The 16524-nt window shown below is 47.3% G+C and overlaps 1 protein-coding gene across 6 annotated transcripts in view; it reads right to left on the minus strand.

The window, feature by feature from the left end:
- The window catches only part of LOC126921030 (mitogen-activated protein kinase-binding protein 1), an 82180-nt gene that overhangs the window by 50031 nt on the left and 15625 nt on the right, over positions 1–16524 (minus strand). For all 6 annotated transcript variants that reach the window (XM_050732168.1, XM_050732170.1, XM_050732171.1 and 3 more), the window contains exon 2: positions 2416–2567. In XM_050732168.1, the coding sequence (XP_050588125.1) occupies positions 2416–2499 (84 nt within the window). In that variant the 5' untranslated portion in view covers positions 2500–2567. The remainder of the gene's footprint in view (positions 1–2415; positions 2568–16524) is intronic.

The raw sequence follows: 16524 nt of genomic DNA on the forward strand, positions 1-16524 counted from the left end.
ATCGAACTGAGCCAAACGCGAGCAATTAAAATTTTAACCTCGATCGCTGAGACAGGCAGCAGCAACGAAGCAGCGCTGTAGCTCTAAAAAACTGGCAAGGGCAGAGCGTAGAACCGATTCTCCGTCGCCCACCCACGCGTTCATTTTCATACAATCGCGACTTCGGAACTCGCGCGGGCGTACGACGTTTCTCGTTCACGAGCAACGTTTCGTAGTTTGGAAGTTGAAATTTCCAGGAGAAATCTGTACATCCCTTTTGCCGGAAAAAATCGCAAACGCAATCTACGTGATCGGCGAAAGTTTGACTTGTCGGAAAAAGGAATAAAGCGGGCGAAGTTAAAGAAGTGTAGACGATAAAACGTGGAAACCGCGTCAGTCATCCACGTTCGCGGCGAACCGAGCGTCGATAATCTAAACATTCTCCGATCTGGAAACTTTGACGATCGGTTTCAGTCAATCGCCGAGCAAACGTCAAAAGATCGCATTAAACAGCTGAGTAAATGAACTGACTCGTTTTTTCTTCAAACCATTGATCCTTCTCTCTACAGCGGTAAGTTTAACTTCCAAAGTTAAGAACAAACGTGAAAATAGTTTAAAAGTTCGATCGTTTCGATCACGACACGAACGTCGATCGAACGTTCGTGCATCTTCTAGTACGCGACTCGGGTGACAGGAGGCGCCTATCGTCGTAATCGCTTCGAAGCACGGTTCACAGGGTAAAGAAGATTATCCGGTTATCGACGACCACTTGTTCGAACGAGCGTCGAGCCAGCGACTCACGCCGCTTCAAGACGCCTCGAGCTTCCAATTCCATTCCCAAAGATTTTTCTTTCCGAACATCGTCGTATCTTTTGTCGTCCGATACGTCGATAGAAGACTATCGATAGCCTCCGTTCGATTCGTACGATGCTACAGCCGAAAGACGAATACATGCACGTTGATCGCGATAACGCGACGCTCGGTGGCGAGACAACAAAATAACAGGGTGTTACGCGACGGTTGATGTAACGAAGGCAGCGTGTGCAGGCGCACGCGTCGCGTCGCGTCTCGAGAGTCGTGTAATCCGATCCACTTGTTCGAGAGGGAAAGTGGCATGGAAACGAGCGGTGAGATTTTCCGCAGAGAACGGCGACTCGTCGCGGAAGACTCCGAGGCCTCGAGAAACGACCGGCCACGGAATGCGGGCTGCAAGTGCAGCGCGTTGTGCACGGCAGCGCGTCGCCCACGTTCGCGCATACCTGACACCGGCGCGGCGTGGCCGCAGTCGCAGCTTCGAGACGAGGCGAAGCGAGCCCTCGAAAAATGGAGAATCGCGGTGACGTCAATCCGGGGCTGCTGCATGGACAGGGATGCATAATAATAACGCGCATCCGGCGCGTATCGAGAAATCCACACGGTTGGACTGCGACTATTGTCTTGGCCGGTGTCGGTCGTACGTCACGCCGTTCGCTTTGTGTGGAAGCCGCTTCTATCGCGACAAGTTCGTCGCGCCAATCGTTCGCGTTTCCCATCTCGACGGATGAAACGTTGAACGACGGCTGCTCGAACTTTACGTTCGAAATAGCGTTGCGTCGCTCTCGGGACGACGTTCGTAGAAAATAGAACGACATACGCGTTCTATGGATTTTTACACTTTCGAATTTCCGATAAAAATCCGTGCTCGAAAGGTGGCGAATTTTCCCCAAATTTCTAAATATACCACGCAAAATCCGACTGACGCTACCGACGGACGATCGAAGCAGGGGGAAGCTTGTTAAGCTGCGCGAACGTGCAAAGCGCGGCAAAAACTGGTGACATCGACTGTGCCATCGCTCGTTTAACCGCTTACTGCCCTGTATAGGCGTTAGATACGCCGATTAATCAAAGCACGCTTTCCTCTTTAACGCAACGCGGTTCTAATTTTCCAGATCGTGCAATTGCCGCGCAGCATTTTCGTAAATACGTTGCGAGTAACTCGCTAGCAGATTCGCGCAAAAGCGAACAGAGAAATCGTCTTTGCACTGTTACTTGGAGAAGTTGGTCGTCCGAAAAGTCTCTCTCGTTTTATAAGGAAATAATGGATGCACATTTTCCGTTTTATATTACTTAATCGAATTACGTACGATCCACTTTATTCTATCAAAATAAAGATCACAACGTTCGACAGATTAGGTTTCACGTTTGTAAAAGACGCGTCTGTAAATGAAAGACACTTTTCGGACAACCTAATGCAAGTTAAAGTAGGCGACAAGAGAGCAAAAGCTACTTCGCGCTAACTCTGACGAACGCCAGGAGCTGTTAGCAACATGCGGGTATTCTATTGGGTTGGCAACTAAGTGATTGCGGATTTTCTCATTAAGTGGTATCGACAAAATCCGCAATCATTTAGTTGCCAACCCGATACAAGCGAGACAAACGAATTTTCCTTCTACTCACCCTGTCCTGAATCCTGACGTTTTCCTGACCTCTCTTCAGGTTAGGAGCCCGCAGGACCTTGCTCGTAACTGGTGGTTCCATCATGGTGGCAGGCGTTGCTCTCTCGTCAGGAGTTCATCCCTGAAGGAAGCTCGATTCTCTCATTCCATGTTCTGCAAGCAAGAGAAAGACACGCAATGGAAGATTGCCAAACGCCGATGCAAAGATAGGAATTTGCGTCGCGTGAAAAATCGGTGTCACCATCTGCTAGTCGATCGGCGATAAACGGCCGGTCGTTGGGCGAAAGTAAGAGTAAAGGTGGACGACGCGCGCTCGCGGCTCTCGATCGTGGCAGATCGAGACCTACGCGAATTCCAGCTCGACCGGTACAGCTGGTGGTTGCAAACGCGAGGAATGGATAACGGTATGCGCCGCAGTTAACGGAAGATAATGCACGAGCAGGTATAAGGAGCTAGCTCGTCCGAGGGATTCCTCGAATATCGACCTCGCCTCTCTCCATTTCCCTCGGTAACGCCTCCGAGTCAGCGATCGCCTTGCCACGCACGGTTCTCTCCGACGTTCGTCCGCGACGACGACACGGTCTTCCGATCTCCAGGCCCGTCGATCGGATCGATCGATTTTTCCGGCTGCGCGCGCGATAACGTCGACCGTGAACCGCAAGGAACGTTCCAGAGTACAGAGATTGGCAGAAGGCACGCGAGTATGGCTTCCACCGACGACAGAAAGCAGTTTATCGTGACACGAAATCGATAAAGCGAGATACTAATCCGCCTTTTCTCGGAGCAACGTCGCCAGGTACTCGGCGATCACCGACCGACCAAGAATTCTCCGAACGCGAATCGTTGCTGCGCGTGTTCGCCGGGGTGGAGATATTTTCTCGCGAATCGAAGCGTCCGTTCGCGTGGATTCGTAAAGCGGGTCGCTTAAATTTCGTTTGAACGTCCGGTAACGCGATCCGAAAAAATTAAGTAGAACTGGACGAATCAGCGAAAAGAACGTTGGCGGAGCGAATATAAGATCGGAGACGTACGATGGCCGAAATACGAGATGGAAAGAGTAGAGGAAGGTAATAAAAAGCGCGTGATAACGTGTCGACTCGTACCGAGGCAATTACCGGCGGTGTTCCGAGGTACGCGTAGCCGGCTTCGTTGTCGCAAGGATTTATGAGCTGCAAAGGCAGGCTGCGAGAAGACGGGAGCCGATGTCGGGTCCGAGCATCGTTAAACGCGTCTTTAACAGACCGCTGATGAGGTTTGTCCATTAATACGTATCCGATGTCGTGACTCGGGATGCTGCTCGACCGATGAGAAGGACTTGGCCCGCGGCCAAATATTCGAAAATCGAGGAGACGAGGAGGCTGCGGTATTTCGCCGGGATCGGGTATCGTCGGTTCGATGAAAGTCACGCCCCGTCAAACTCTCCGCTCCGCTACTCGCGCACACACTCCACGAAACCACCACTTCCTCCAGGAATCGCCCATTTTTTCCATTCGATCGTCCTAACTGTCCCTCTTTTCCCCTCGATGCCCCATGGCACGATCTTTTTTCTCTTTCTCGCGATTCCGTGGTCCAAGGGTAAGACTTGGCGCGGCTGTATATCCCAGAGATAACGAGTAACGAACCCGATATTTTATTCCTACGTTTGGCAGCGAGTCAAAAAATCTCCGTTTCCCGGACGAGCGAAAAGCCGAGAGGAGACTGGGCGGCTTGTATCGCGACCCGCGCGAGGATATACGAGTCACGCGCGCATCTCACGGTATACAAATTGCACGCCCCGTATGCCGCTTCGCAGCACGAAACGCGTGTTACGAAACTAGAACGTAACAGGGAAGATACGGCGAGTCGCTGAAACGTTTCACGCTTCGTTTCTTATTGCCTCTTAAAATGCGAACGTTCCAATCATAAGCAATAACGTAAACGGATGGCTTCCGGTTGCCCTTGTTGTCAACGAATTCAGGGTGGAGCAGCTAACGAGGAAGCACCGACGCGACCCACGTCTTCCAACGTCATCGAAATCCGCCGTCATTGAAAGGCGTTCCACGTGGTAAATGGTGCATCACCCGAGTATCTATTCTTTTCGTTCGGAAGACAGCCTGTTGTACTAGATACGAACGAACCCAATACTTACTCGATTCACTAGCTCAAGTAATGGCGGTCTATTAATTTCGATGGTAGCGGCACGCATAACGTTTAGCGCGTGAGAAGGACGATGCCACTTCCGTTTCGCCGTCATCCATCCGCCTTCTTCGATCGGTTACGCGCTATCATCGATAACGAAAAAGATGCGGGAAACTCGTTTCTAGCCGTTCGTACGTGGCGAGTTACGTAAAATCGTAGGCGATCGTGGCGAACAGACGCGCGCGACAGCGTAGAACGACGAACAGATTCGAAACGAGAAACGGACGGCCCGGTTCCACGAGCCCAGAGATTATTTCGCAATGAAGGACTCCTCGTTACGAGTCCCACGACGCTTAGTTAACGCGGCAAACGCACAACTGGTAAGATTACTTCACGATCCGGAACCGTAGATATCTCACGAAAGTGGTTACGTTTCGTTTGCGTTTTCACCGGCGAGAAATCGCGTTCCTCCATCGGCATAGGTCCAAGCAAATCTAACATCCGACGACGTCGTCGCCGATCGAACAGATTTTTCTTTTTCGAGCAGGAGATTAAATTTTGCGCGAAATAAAGCGGTAAAATTTGTACTAGCGACTCGACTTAATCGTCAACCTCTTCGAAACGTACAACGAGAAGAGGCTAGTATTGCGGCGATTTTAATTACCAAAGACAATGTTCGTCGGCCTAATTCGCCAATCGGTCCCGCATTAGCACGGGTTTTGGCAAGTTTCCATTAGCGTTACAGCTAGTCGGTCGACCGCTTTACGAAGCCTTTCGAACCAGCACCGCTACGACGAAGAAACATTTCCGATTTGTCTTACGCCGAATCGAACTCTAGATCCGGCGAAATTGTCTCGCAATCGCTTGCCGATTTCCGTTGCATCGAGATTTAAATCGAATCGCGAGCGAAACTCGAAACGCGATGCCATGTAAAGATATCGGAACGTCAAATGGTAATTAACCGCTGCACGCATTAATTTCGCGTTAAACGTTGCGTACCATGATGTTCGCCATTGTAGGCAACACGAGATACATTTTTCCGGCCCGTTAATCCCATTCACCGCGTTAATAGCGTCGCGAGATTGCTTCGAGTCGCTTTTCTCGAAGAGGACGTCGTCGGTAGATCGACGTACTCGACGCTCTTCAAAACTGCGTTTTCTTTTCGTCACCTCCGGTTGCTGCGTGTTCGTAAAAAGATGCCCGATAAACGGCAACTTAGAGAAAGATTTACGTCGATGAAGCGCGCTGGAGCATCGCTCGGGAACAAGAGGAGACTTTTTCGAGAAACGGGAACGCCGACAAAAAGTTGCTTCGATGGAGACGTAAAGCCGGAAAAATCGTCTTCGCGGAGAAAGGCTGCGAACCGAGGGAGAAAAGTTTCGTTGCTCGAAACGTTCTTCACCCTCGCCCAGATATTTCACACAACCGGCCGAGGTTTGGCCGCCTATTTCCAAGCCCCTGCGCGAGTATTCAAAGGGATCTGCTTTAAAAGATCCTCGTTGCGGATAAGCAGAAGCCGCGCGAGATTCCACGGGTGCAAAAATAGCCGACGCGCGGACGCACTTTGAATGAGTTTTATCGAAAAAGAAAGTTAAAGTCGCGCGTACGATAACGTGACATAACTTTAGCTAAATATAGAGGTAACGCAGCGAGCGCACGGAGTATTTCTTGCGTGCATTTACGTAAGAAAGACGGCACGAACGAGACAGCGAAGGGGCAGCGTGCGGTAACCGTGGTCGTCTTCGCTCCTGCTGAATGGTTAACGATCGACGACGAGCCAGCTTCGTCTCTGCTCCGATCGTCCGCGTCCAGGCGACGAGCGTATTTTCACGGAACGAGTTTCGAAGAACGCGGAGGTACTGGCGGCAAAGAAACTGCTGCGAATCGTCCGGTGCATGGGTGTCGCGTTTCGCGAGAGATCACTCGTGGAGGCTTTCACCGTTCTCCGGAACCGGAAGCAGCTAACCTAATTCGCCCGCGCAAGAGTCTTCTTCTTATCGGCTGCGTGAGCGACGAAACATCGTCTAAACGCGGCCAATTCGAGTAGAACGAATCTGGCTCGTCTCCGAGTCTCATCTACCGTTCAAACCGATGCCCGTGTCTCGCCTTCAGATCGCTTTCCATATCACGCGTCAACCACTTTGGTATCGTCAGTAACGACAGTAACGTCATATTTCAAGCGACCTCCCTCTCGTTTCGGTTCGATTTACGATATCTCTCTGGATGGTTTTCGAGCGGATAAATCGTAGAGAAACGAAGCGTAAATCTCGGTCGAGCACGATTTACCATCGCATCGTGGATTTCGTGCAACGTTGCAAACTGACTAAAGTATCCAGCTCTTCTGCTGTCAGCGGTACGTACGGTTGAACGTGGCGATGGAAGCGTGGGAATCGTAATGACCTAGAGCCAGGGAAGGTACGATGAATTACGGAATGCCAGGTCGTCTCGTGTACGTGCGTGGTATCGAGTCGAATCGTTCCTCGATGACTAGGAAAATTACCCAACCTACGCGACTCTCAATATAATCCAAGTGTTTGTCGCGGAGGTCGGCTTCCAGATCTCTTTGAAAAGTTTTCAGTTCCTTTTCGAACTCGAGAGAAGGAAAAGGGGAAGCGAACCGAATCGGAATGGGCAGACCATTTACCGGTCTATCTCTCGTTCGGACGAAAAATTCGAGGAAATGAAGAGTTTACGGGAAATAGGTCACAGCCGGAAGGTAGGTCCACCGCCGTTCGATCGCGGTGTATCCTTTCGGCGTTGGCTCAAAAAGGCTTCGCGAAGCACCAGAAGAAAAGAGTAAAAGGAAAACGAATAAACGAAAAACGAATAAACGAAAAACGAGTAAACGGATCGGAAATCGACTTAGCCGCGCCGCCAAAGAGTCCGGACAAAACGGAATCCAGCGACTTTTCAACGATTTAATTACGTTTTATTACACGCGTTGAAGATATCGCGCTGAAATCGAGCGTTTCGCCTGCGCCCTGCCGACAGAAGATCGAAAAACGCGCTTTACATAACAATTCCGAGATATCGAACGACGCGCTATCACCGCTGGCACGTTGCGATAACGTGTCGTCTATCTTTCGTTCGTTGTACCTGACAATAAGATAAGAAACGTTTTAATCCGTCGACAACCTGTTCGAGTCATTTTACGAGCTCGTGTCACGTACGACAGAGCGGAGAGCCCAAGTAGGGCTCTTGCTCGTTCGCGACAACCGTTTCCGTGTACTTTTACGCGAGTATGCTTTTCCCATAGAGGAAGTGGCGCGTCGATGGAGGAAAGAGAAAGAGAAAAACGTCGAACGACGGCGAAGACGCGCTGGTTTAGCGCGATTCGTGAGAAGATCGTGATTTTATCTCGCTACCGTGGTGCGTCGAGAGAGCATCCTTCGTCCGGCCTTGAACTGGAAATTTTACGAGCTGGTAATCCGTCGTGGCAATTTACGACGCGACTGCAACCCAGTGAACACCCACGTTTGGCTAAACTTTAATCGTCGGTGCTCTTGAACGGCCGAGCGGCGCATTTACTCGCCCGATTCCACTTCGTTCCACGACATTTGCCCGAAACACGAGCCAGCCATTGTCCGAGAAACGATCGCTTTTCTATTTCCCACGAGAAACACGTAGAGCAACGCGCGTAACGTAACATTCGATCGTCGTACGATCCACGTTCCCGATGGTTGTTATTCAGAATATTTAGATCCGTGTCCGAGGCCGAATCTATCGGCAACGTGACAAATAAGGCGAAGGATCCGAGAATAATCTGCATTCCCTTTTCGCCGAGCAGCGATTCACGGAAAGCTTTCACTTTCATTCAGCCCACCAATTACGGGACAATGCGAAATAAATTACGCCGCGCGTTGAATTAATTTGTTGCCCGTTGATCCATCGTATAATTAATTGGATAATGTTTCCCATCGATCAACCATCGTATCCCGGGCCGTTTCCATAATCGATAAGCCATTTCCAGCGACCTTTTACGGGCTATATACGGGAACAGGGAACACTTAAAGGGAAACGGTCGCAGTTTTGCACTTGGGCCGAACTACGGGCCACCTGGACGATTCCGTTCGTCGACGAAAAGTCGTTTCGCGACAGCGAGAAAAACTCTCGATGACTTGAGGCTCTCGCGACGTTTTATTTTCGGACAGACGGCCCGGCGGGCCACGCGGTTTTCCGCTCGAAACGAAGAAGAGGATCGAAATTCGCAAAAAACTGGCACGAGAAAAAGATTCCAGGGATTTCTCGGCTGTCCGTTTATCCGGCCAAGTCGATGTATCTTTCTGTCGCCATTGTCACCAGCGATAAATATTAAATACACGCGTGATCGCGCACGTGCGATATCCAACGTCCTCTCCCTTTTCTGCGTTTCACTGCGTTCTTTGCTCCCGCGAACTAATCGCCTAACGCGACATTTTCCACGCTTACACGGTCGACTTTTTTTTTCTTCCTTTGCTACCAATTTTACGCGTTGGAGTAACGTTTTTGCCCCCAATTCGGAATGTGGGTTTGTTTAAAGGTCCACCGCGTAATACGTAACAAATTAGCGAACGCGGCATTGGCGAAGAAACCATCATGCTACAAAAAGGTAGCCGGCTGACTGTCACTGTCAAGGTCTCATGGGGGAGACCGATTGCCAGTCCAGTGGCTAAACTACTCGGTTAACTCGGGCCTTTGATCCGCCACTCTACTCTGCTCTAATTTGTACAACGCCCGTGCGTTTATTCGCTAGTGAAAATTCCAGCGTTCCTTCGCAGCCGCGTGATTTGTACCTTGACAAGTAAACTAACCGGAAGAGAATCTTCGAAGCAGATTTATCTACTTACGTCGTCGTTGTCACGTAAACTCGATAGCCGAACCGTAACACGACTATTAACTTTGTTTTTTTATTAAACTTTATTCTTCGCTTAATATTCACAATCGAGTATACACTGATCAAGTACGCGATTGGTCTGAGGGTAGAAGCCGGTAAAGGTACGTTGGCTATTCTAAGGATACGGAATAAGTGAAGTTTTACTGACGATACTGAGTCTGAGGAAAGGTAGCGGAGGATGTGTCTAAGGACACGGGACCATCGGATTTGTCGATGACAATTTTGGTTAGGAAAGTGAGGGCAGTAGACCGCTTCCAATTGGATAGTAAGAAGGTTGGTGGACCAGGAAGGGTTTTAGCCGCCCTCGAGAGAAAGTTGCTAACGGAAGATACTAAACGTGAGGAAAACTAACTTTCCCGTGTCAACCCGTAGCAAGCAATAAATGTAATGGAAACCTAAAACAAAAGATACTTGTTTGGTCTGATGGACCTTAACTATGAAAATGCCAAGACCCATGGAGGGTCCTTAAGACTATCGAGGATACGCGTCAAGGATGTGCAGACATTTGGCTGCCATTTTGCCCGGGGTGTGTGGCCTGGTCTCCGATGTGGATCGATGTCACGTCGTCGTCGTCTTTCAAACAGATTCCGAACGTTCGAGATGCATCGAGTATACTTTGACGCCTCGGTGCTATCGTTCGAAGAATAAACGCGGCGATAACGCGGCAGCAAAGGTGCGAAGGTAATCGCGCGTTCCGCTACCGTCGACGATGATCGATACCATTATCTGTGAGCAAACACGGACGGTTTTGCGCGGCCGGTTCGTTGACCCGTGAGACGAGAGGAGCGCGCGCGGACGCGAGTGAATGCGAGTGAACGCGGAACAAAGAATCGCAGGAGAGTGGCGGGCGCGATGGCTCGCGAGCGGCTCGAGCTTCGGAAAAACGAGACGTAGATGCGTACGACGGTCGCACAGTTTGTCACTGCCAAGGTCCCGCAGGATGCACGGCGAGCGAAGCGGTGGCGGTAGCGACGGTAGCACAAGCTATCCGGTTAGCCGACGAAGCACGCCGCTCGTCGTTGCCTCGATGATGACCGGTCGGTGTTGCGCCGAGCGGCCGCATTGTCGGAGGCGGGACGAGACGAGGAACGTGACCCGCGAGCCAACCATCCCCGCTGTGCCACTCTGCGCCTACCTCTTCGTCTCGACCATCTCGCGGTTAAAATAACCGCGAGGTGAAAAGTAGCGAACAGCTTCGACGAGTACGAACCGTCCACCGATAGAATCCTACGCGCGATTTCATCGTCCGGCTACGGCGACCTCGACCGAGCTCCCCGTTGTCGTTCCGCGTACCGTGACAGACTCGACGGGTTGAGTCACGGAGAACGATGACGGTCGAGAAACAGCGACTACGTTTACACGGAGGAAGAATCTCGAGAAACGGCGACCCGTACGCTAAGCGGTTTGCACCGCGGTTGCATCGACAAGTGCGCCAGAGATACGAGCGAACAACTCGACGATCGAGAGGTCGCGTTTCGATCATTATGCGAGCGACGAGTAGGCATTCGCAGGCAGCCGTCACTCCAGACTACGCTCTCTGCGTCCTATCCCCGAGACGCAACGACCTTTCGATCGGCTTTATTGCTCGCTATTACGACCATCTATATCGATTTGATCTCGCCCGGATATTTTAAGAACCAATTGCTTCGTTGTACATTGTTCGTGGAAAGCTTGATAAGTACGACGATAATCGACGATAATCGTTGGCAATCTCGTTTGGTCAAACATCGCGGTCAATTCGAAGACATCGGTTTCTACGATAATTAACTTACACAATTGGGCGGCCGTTAAACGTTAAAGACCAGGATTATAAAATATCATAAAATTTTCACATGAAATTTTAAAGAGTTACTTAAACTACACTAAGCTCTCGAATCTCGTGAATTTTTATATTTCGTATTCCACCGTTTTCTTTTTTTTTTTTTCTTTAACCAAATCATCGAAGCTCTTTTGCGAACCACTCTCCTTTTCAGCTTCGACCACATCGATATGATAAGTAGAATAGGCGAAGTAAGCAGTAACAACGAGGCAGAGACTTTTTTCTTTGGTCCTCTGCTATCCAAGGATTTAGGTCTTTGACCTAAAAAGCTGTACTTTACGCATCGAAAAATCCCGATCTCAACTGTTAGATCTTCTTAGCGTCTTTCTGTATTATCTCGTATCGCGTTCTAAAACATTTCCGCGAAGCTATATTATGTCTGCTTGTGTTTTTGTATATTCTCAACGTTAAACGGATTTCCCCGTTTTTTCGAATAAATTAAATTAGATTAAAAAGTAAATTAAATTTCTAATTGAAGACGCATTACCGTAGCGATCTCCTCTGCGTGCCGTCTTTCGAAGAAACGATTAATTTCTATGGTCTGCATCAATTACATGTACGTATGTACGTGTGTAAGTACATACGTATGTATATTTCTAGAATGTAACGTGTAGCTTTCAGTGAAAATATGCTTTTCAACGATTCGCGCTCATTAGCATACTTCCTTTACCTTGACGCGTACAATCGGTTAACGCTCTGATTAATAGGAAAATGATAGACGGCTTTTGCTTCGTTCCGAAACGATCACCTTCCTTTCGATTCCTCTTCCAGGGTGTTTGCTATATTTTCTGTATTCTCTTTTTCTTTTTTTTTTTTTTTTTTTCAACTAGCCTCGCGTTTCAACGGCGTTCGACGAATCGCTCGGCGACGATTCCGCGAGTAGATTCCACCAAGATATTTTTCATCGCGATATCGATAATTCTGACTAATAATTATGACGCGTGTCGTTAAAGAATCAAGGACGTACACGGCTGCATTAACGTAGTTGGAAAGATAAGGCACAACCTGTAAGACCTAATAAGGAGAGAAACAAGAGAATACAAGAAAACGTGCTTCCATCTGGAACAAAAGTCACGTAGAAATGCTTAACGCTCCAGCGCAGCGCGTCCACGTAGCTGTTCCTACGCTGCTTCTGATCCAAACTACGATTACACACACGCCACGAATATTCCTGATCGGCCGAATTTCCACGATCGCTTCGTCTCGAACGAGGTCAGCGTCGTACCTCTCCTACGCTTCGACCGAACGAGAAATTGGAATTTTACCATCTGCTTGGGAACCGCTTAAAATTCTACCGTTCAAATAAACCAGTCGAAAACGCCAACATATATAGGGGGAGAAAGAGTTAATTTTCACGAGGCGCGTTCAAACTTCCCGTTGATGGAAAACCAAACAGAGTAGGGGAAACCTGGGTCGGATCTCCGAGCCAGTCCCGGTGAATCGCGCGAGTCCGTCTAAAGACAGCTTTCAAAAAAACTGTGCTTGCCAACCAAACTCAGTCTTCCTTTTCATCGAGCGGAGACGCGATCTTTCGTATCTCGCAGAGAAGTGTTTGCTGAGCAAAGATTACGATAAAGCCGACAGAGTTGAAGCAACTCGGTAAAATGTTGACGTTGCCCCGTTGCACCGAGCCAGCGCGCTTCTTTTCAGTCCTCGGCTAACGAGTAAACGCGATAGCGCTCGCTGACGATGATAAGTAAATTAGAGGGCGGCACGGACTGACCAAACGTTCGAACGATCCTACCGATACACCACACGAGAATCGCCTAATTTCTATTCGCACGAAGGAGGAAGGATAGTAAGAGGAAGGCACAAGGTGCGATAAACTTTCGAGAGATAACGGATAAGATAATCATGGTGATATTAGCTGGTCCTATTTCTGTAAATCTCTCGTTACAGACGTCGAGGATGTTCGGCAGGAATTTTTAAGACTGGCAGCCACAGTAGGTATCGTAGTTAGGTTTAATTGCCGCAATTACGACGATATTATTAAGAGTTTGAATCTTTGAAATCCTACTGCATAAACGAATCACGCGCGACATCACGTTGGCGCATAAAATTCTTAGAGGTTTCGTAAGTTGCACGTCGATGGTGCATTTAGTCTGCATAAATCGTGCCCTCGAGAAGAATGCGAAATTACTTGCTGTTAAACGCTGAGCAACATCGCGCGGCTTATGGCTATCACAGCTGTTTTAATAGGGCGATAAATTTCGCTAACTCCGCCCATCGCAAACTGATACATTCAGTCAACTTACGGAACATCTACGGATCCTCTTTAAAACAGATTTTTCTAACTTTCCTATTTTGACTCTTAATTTCATACCTCGGCTTCTTTTTCCAAATTGCTACTTTCTTTTTTTATTTTTACCATCTTTCCCTCACGTTCTATCTTTTCGGTGTCTCTAAAAGAATTTCTCTTTTCCCGTGAAACTGACATATAAATAAATAAATAAATAATTCGTAATATAAGTTGAATATCGAGGAGATGTACGTGCGTATATTCGTGAGAAAATATTTTTCATAAAAAATGATCTCCGGGAGTACTCGATCGTCTAGGGAAAACCATAAGAAAATTGCTACTTTACGGTGTCTGGGGTTGCCGTCTGCGAAAAGATAGGCGCGCAGCCACGGAAGGGCAAAGCTGGAATCGCGATATATTATTTAAACGCGAGACGAATTATTTGATCCTGCTGTAAAAATGTTACGAGCCTGAGCAGACAAATAAATTTTTCACGAGCGGACGCGACCAGCCACTGCGGACGAATATAAACCAACGAATTATCGACCAGTTTTCTCCGACCCTTCCATCTTTCCTTCCTGCCTTTTCCTCGCTTCCTCGTACCCTTCTCTCTCCTCTTTCCGCCGCTCTGGCTCGGCCTTTCAACCGTCCCATCTCCTTACGCCATCCGTTACGTTGTCTCCGAAGCGAGGTCGTTCGCGGATCGATCGTATTTTCCTTTTTTAATTAAACCGCACCGGAACAACGTTTACAGGCGACGGTCCGATCTTTAAACTTTACGTTTTCTCGCCTATTAACTTCACGCGCGACCTTTACTTAATGGCCTCCTCATCTTTCGTTCAACCTTATCGTCAATGCGAAATGTTTTTAATGGGCGTTTTAAAAGGTCTCGTTAACGCGACGCGCATAAAACGTCCACATATCGATCCTCCTATTCCGTATGACTCGCTCTCGTCTGACAAATCCGGGGATGACAAATCCGGGGATGACAAATCCGATTCAAAATAACGGGTCGTTACGAAATTTAGATAAGGGGTGCAATGAGTCACGAGTCGCAAGATGAGGAATCGCGATAATCTTAATCGATCGTGAAGATAGCGAGATAAGCACGAACAGATAGAATAAGCGATAACGATCTGTAGCTCGGTTCGTTTTAGAAAATGCATCTCGAGAGAAACGAGACGCACGAACCTTCCCAGACGTTCCTTCCAACGAGACAGGTCGAACGATAACACCGGTTTTTCGATTATTCGGTAGGCCTTCGCGTGGTCGACACGAAAACGCGATTCCCTTGCAAATATAATTATCGACTCCCGAGCATCGGCCCGGTATAACGAATCTATCATCTATCTCTTAAATGTAAGGCTATCGATCGGCTGATAGACTCTCGCCTAATATCCTACGCAAATTCGATTTTTACGTCGTTACTCGTCTTCCTTGAAATTCTATTCTCTTTAAACGCGAATACCATCCAACCAATTGTCTTTGTACATTGTAACGTGATAACTGTTAAGCAGTTTCGTACTACCAACGACTTCTTTTCTAAATGTTTAGGTTTGTTCAAACTATCGGCTCGCAAAACGATCCGCAATCGTTAAACGTCAGTCGTAAATTCCATCTTGTGATTTTATTTTTCTCCTTTCTCATTTATCCAAACTTTGACTGCCACGTTAGTCATTGGCGACCGGAGCGCTTGAACTTCTTGCAATTGTAAAAATTGTACGGAAATTAACAATTAGGGAATTTTGAATATAATCGATAAACAGAAGATACTTTGAAAGAAAAATTGAGCAGTTAAATATTTTCATTAGAACATCGATAAAAAAAATGAGAACAAATCTTGCATCTACCTTTGAGGAATAATCTACGAATATCATTATAAACACAGCTTAGGAAATAATCGTAAATGCTGCTTTATAATCATATAATTGAACTTAGAAGAGAGTACATACCTTACTGTTATACATAGAACGAGCAAATACTGTTTGCTAATACCTTCTACACGCTTCAACAACATATTCTGCACGTTTTGCTCACGACGAAATAACAAATGCGAATGGTTTGTTGAAATAAACGAAGCCCCGTTATAATATGTCGCTATCAACTGTTACCAAGGCGCCACTGTGGTCACCCGTGACCATCAATAAAATAAACGGTCCATCGGGGAAGAATGTTGTCTTACATCGTCAATTTATTATTATTTTGCTCGTTGGCAGACGTTCCAACTTAAGCGTGCGGAGTAAAATAATGCTATATGAAGCCACATTAAAATCTGTTTGGACCTATGGAATCCAACTATGAGGAAGAGCGAGTAATTCCAACATAGAAATTCTTCAACGATTCCAATCGAAAACTCTAAGATCCTTAATAGATGCACCTTGCTATGTTACCAACGAAACGATACTTCGCGACCTTAAGATACCTACAGCTGAAGAAGAAATATCCAAATTCAGTAATAGATATAACATGGGAATTAACAACCACCAAAATCCATTAATTACTCGATTATCATTTATTATTTACGTTGTAGTACCACGCCAGAATAATTTTATTGAGATATGTATAATTTTATATGCTAGACTAGGTTAGGTATGTGAATATCAGTGTGTGGAAGTATGCTATGTGCGGCGTCTCGAAGACAAATGAATGTAAACTGTTCAGTCGGTTAACAGTCGGGTATGGAAGAAAGTGCTGAGACGCGTGCAAGTGAGTATCGATGAATATCTTTGAAATCGTTTATCAAATAAACGTATAACTATTCTAATATAAATTCCAAGTGTAAATTTAGTATTTCTATACCAATATTTCGGCCATTAAGATGCAAAATTCTCAACAAATTTACTTATAATTCTCAACGAGAATCGATCGCAAACTACTCCCAAATAGAAAGAAAAAATGATGTGTTTCGAATAATAAAAATACTCCCGTGACGTCCTGAGCGAGACATGTGATTTTGGCGTGGCAGTCAAAGCGTTAAAACGCCAGTCGTAAATTTCATCTCATGATTTTCTCTTTCTCCTTTCCCAATTATCTAATACCACTTGTTATCTAATATCGTTAT

Source organism: Bombus affinis, chromosome 10 (genome assembly GCF_024516045.1).
Source record: "Bombus affinis isolate iyBomAffi1 chromosome 10, iyBomAffi1.2, whole genome shotgun sequence".
NCBI classification, from domain to species: Eukaryota; Metazoa; Arthropoda; class Insecta; order Hymenoptera; family Apidae; genus Bombus; species Bombus affinis.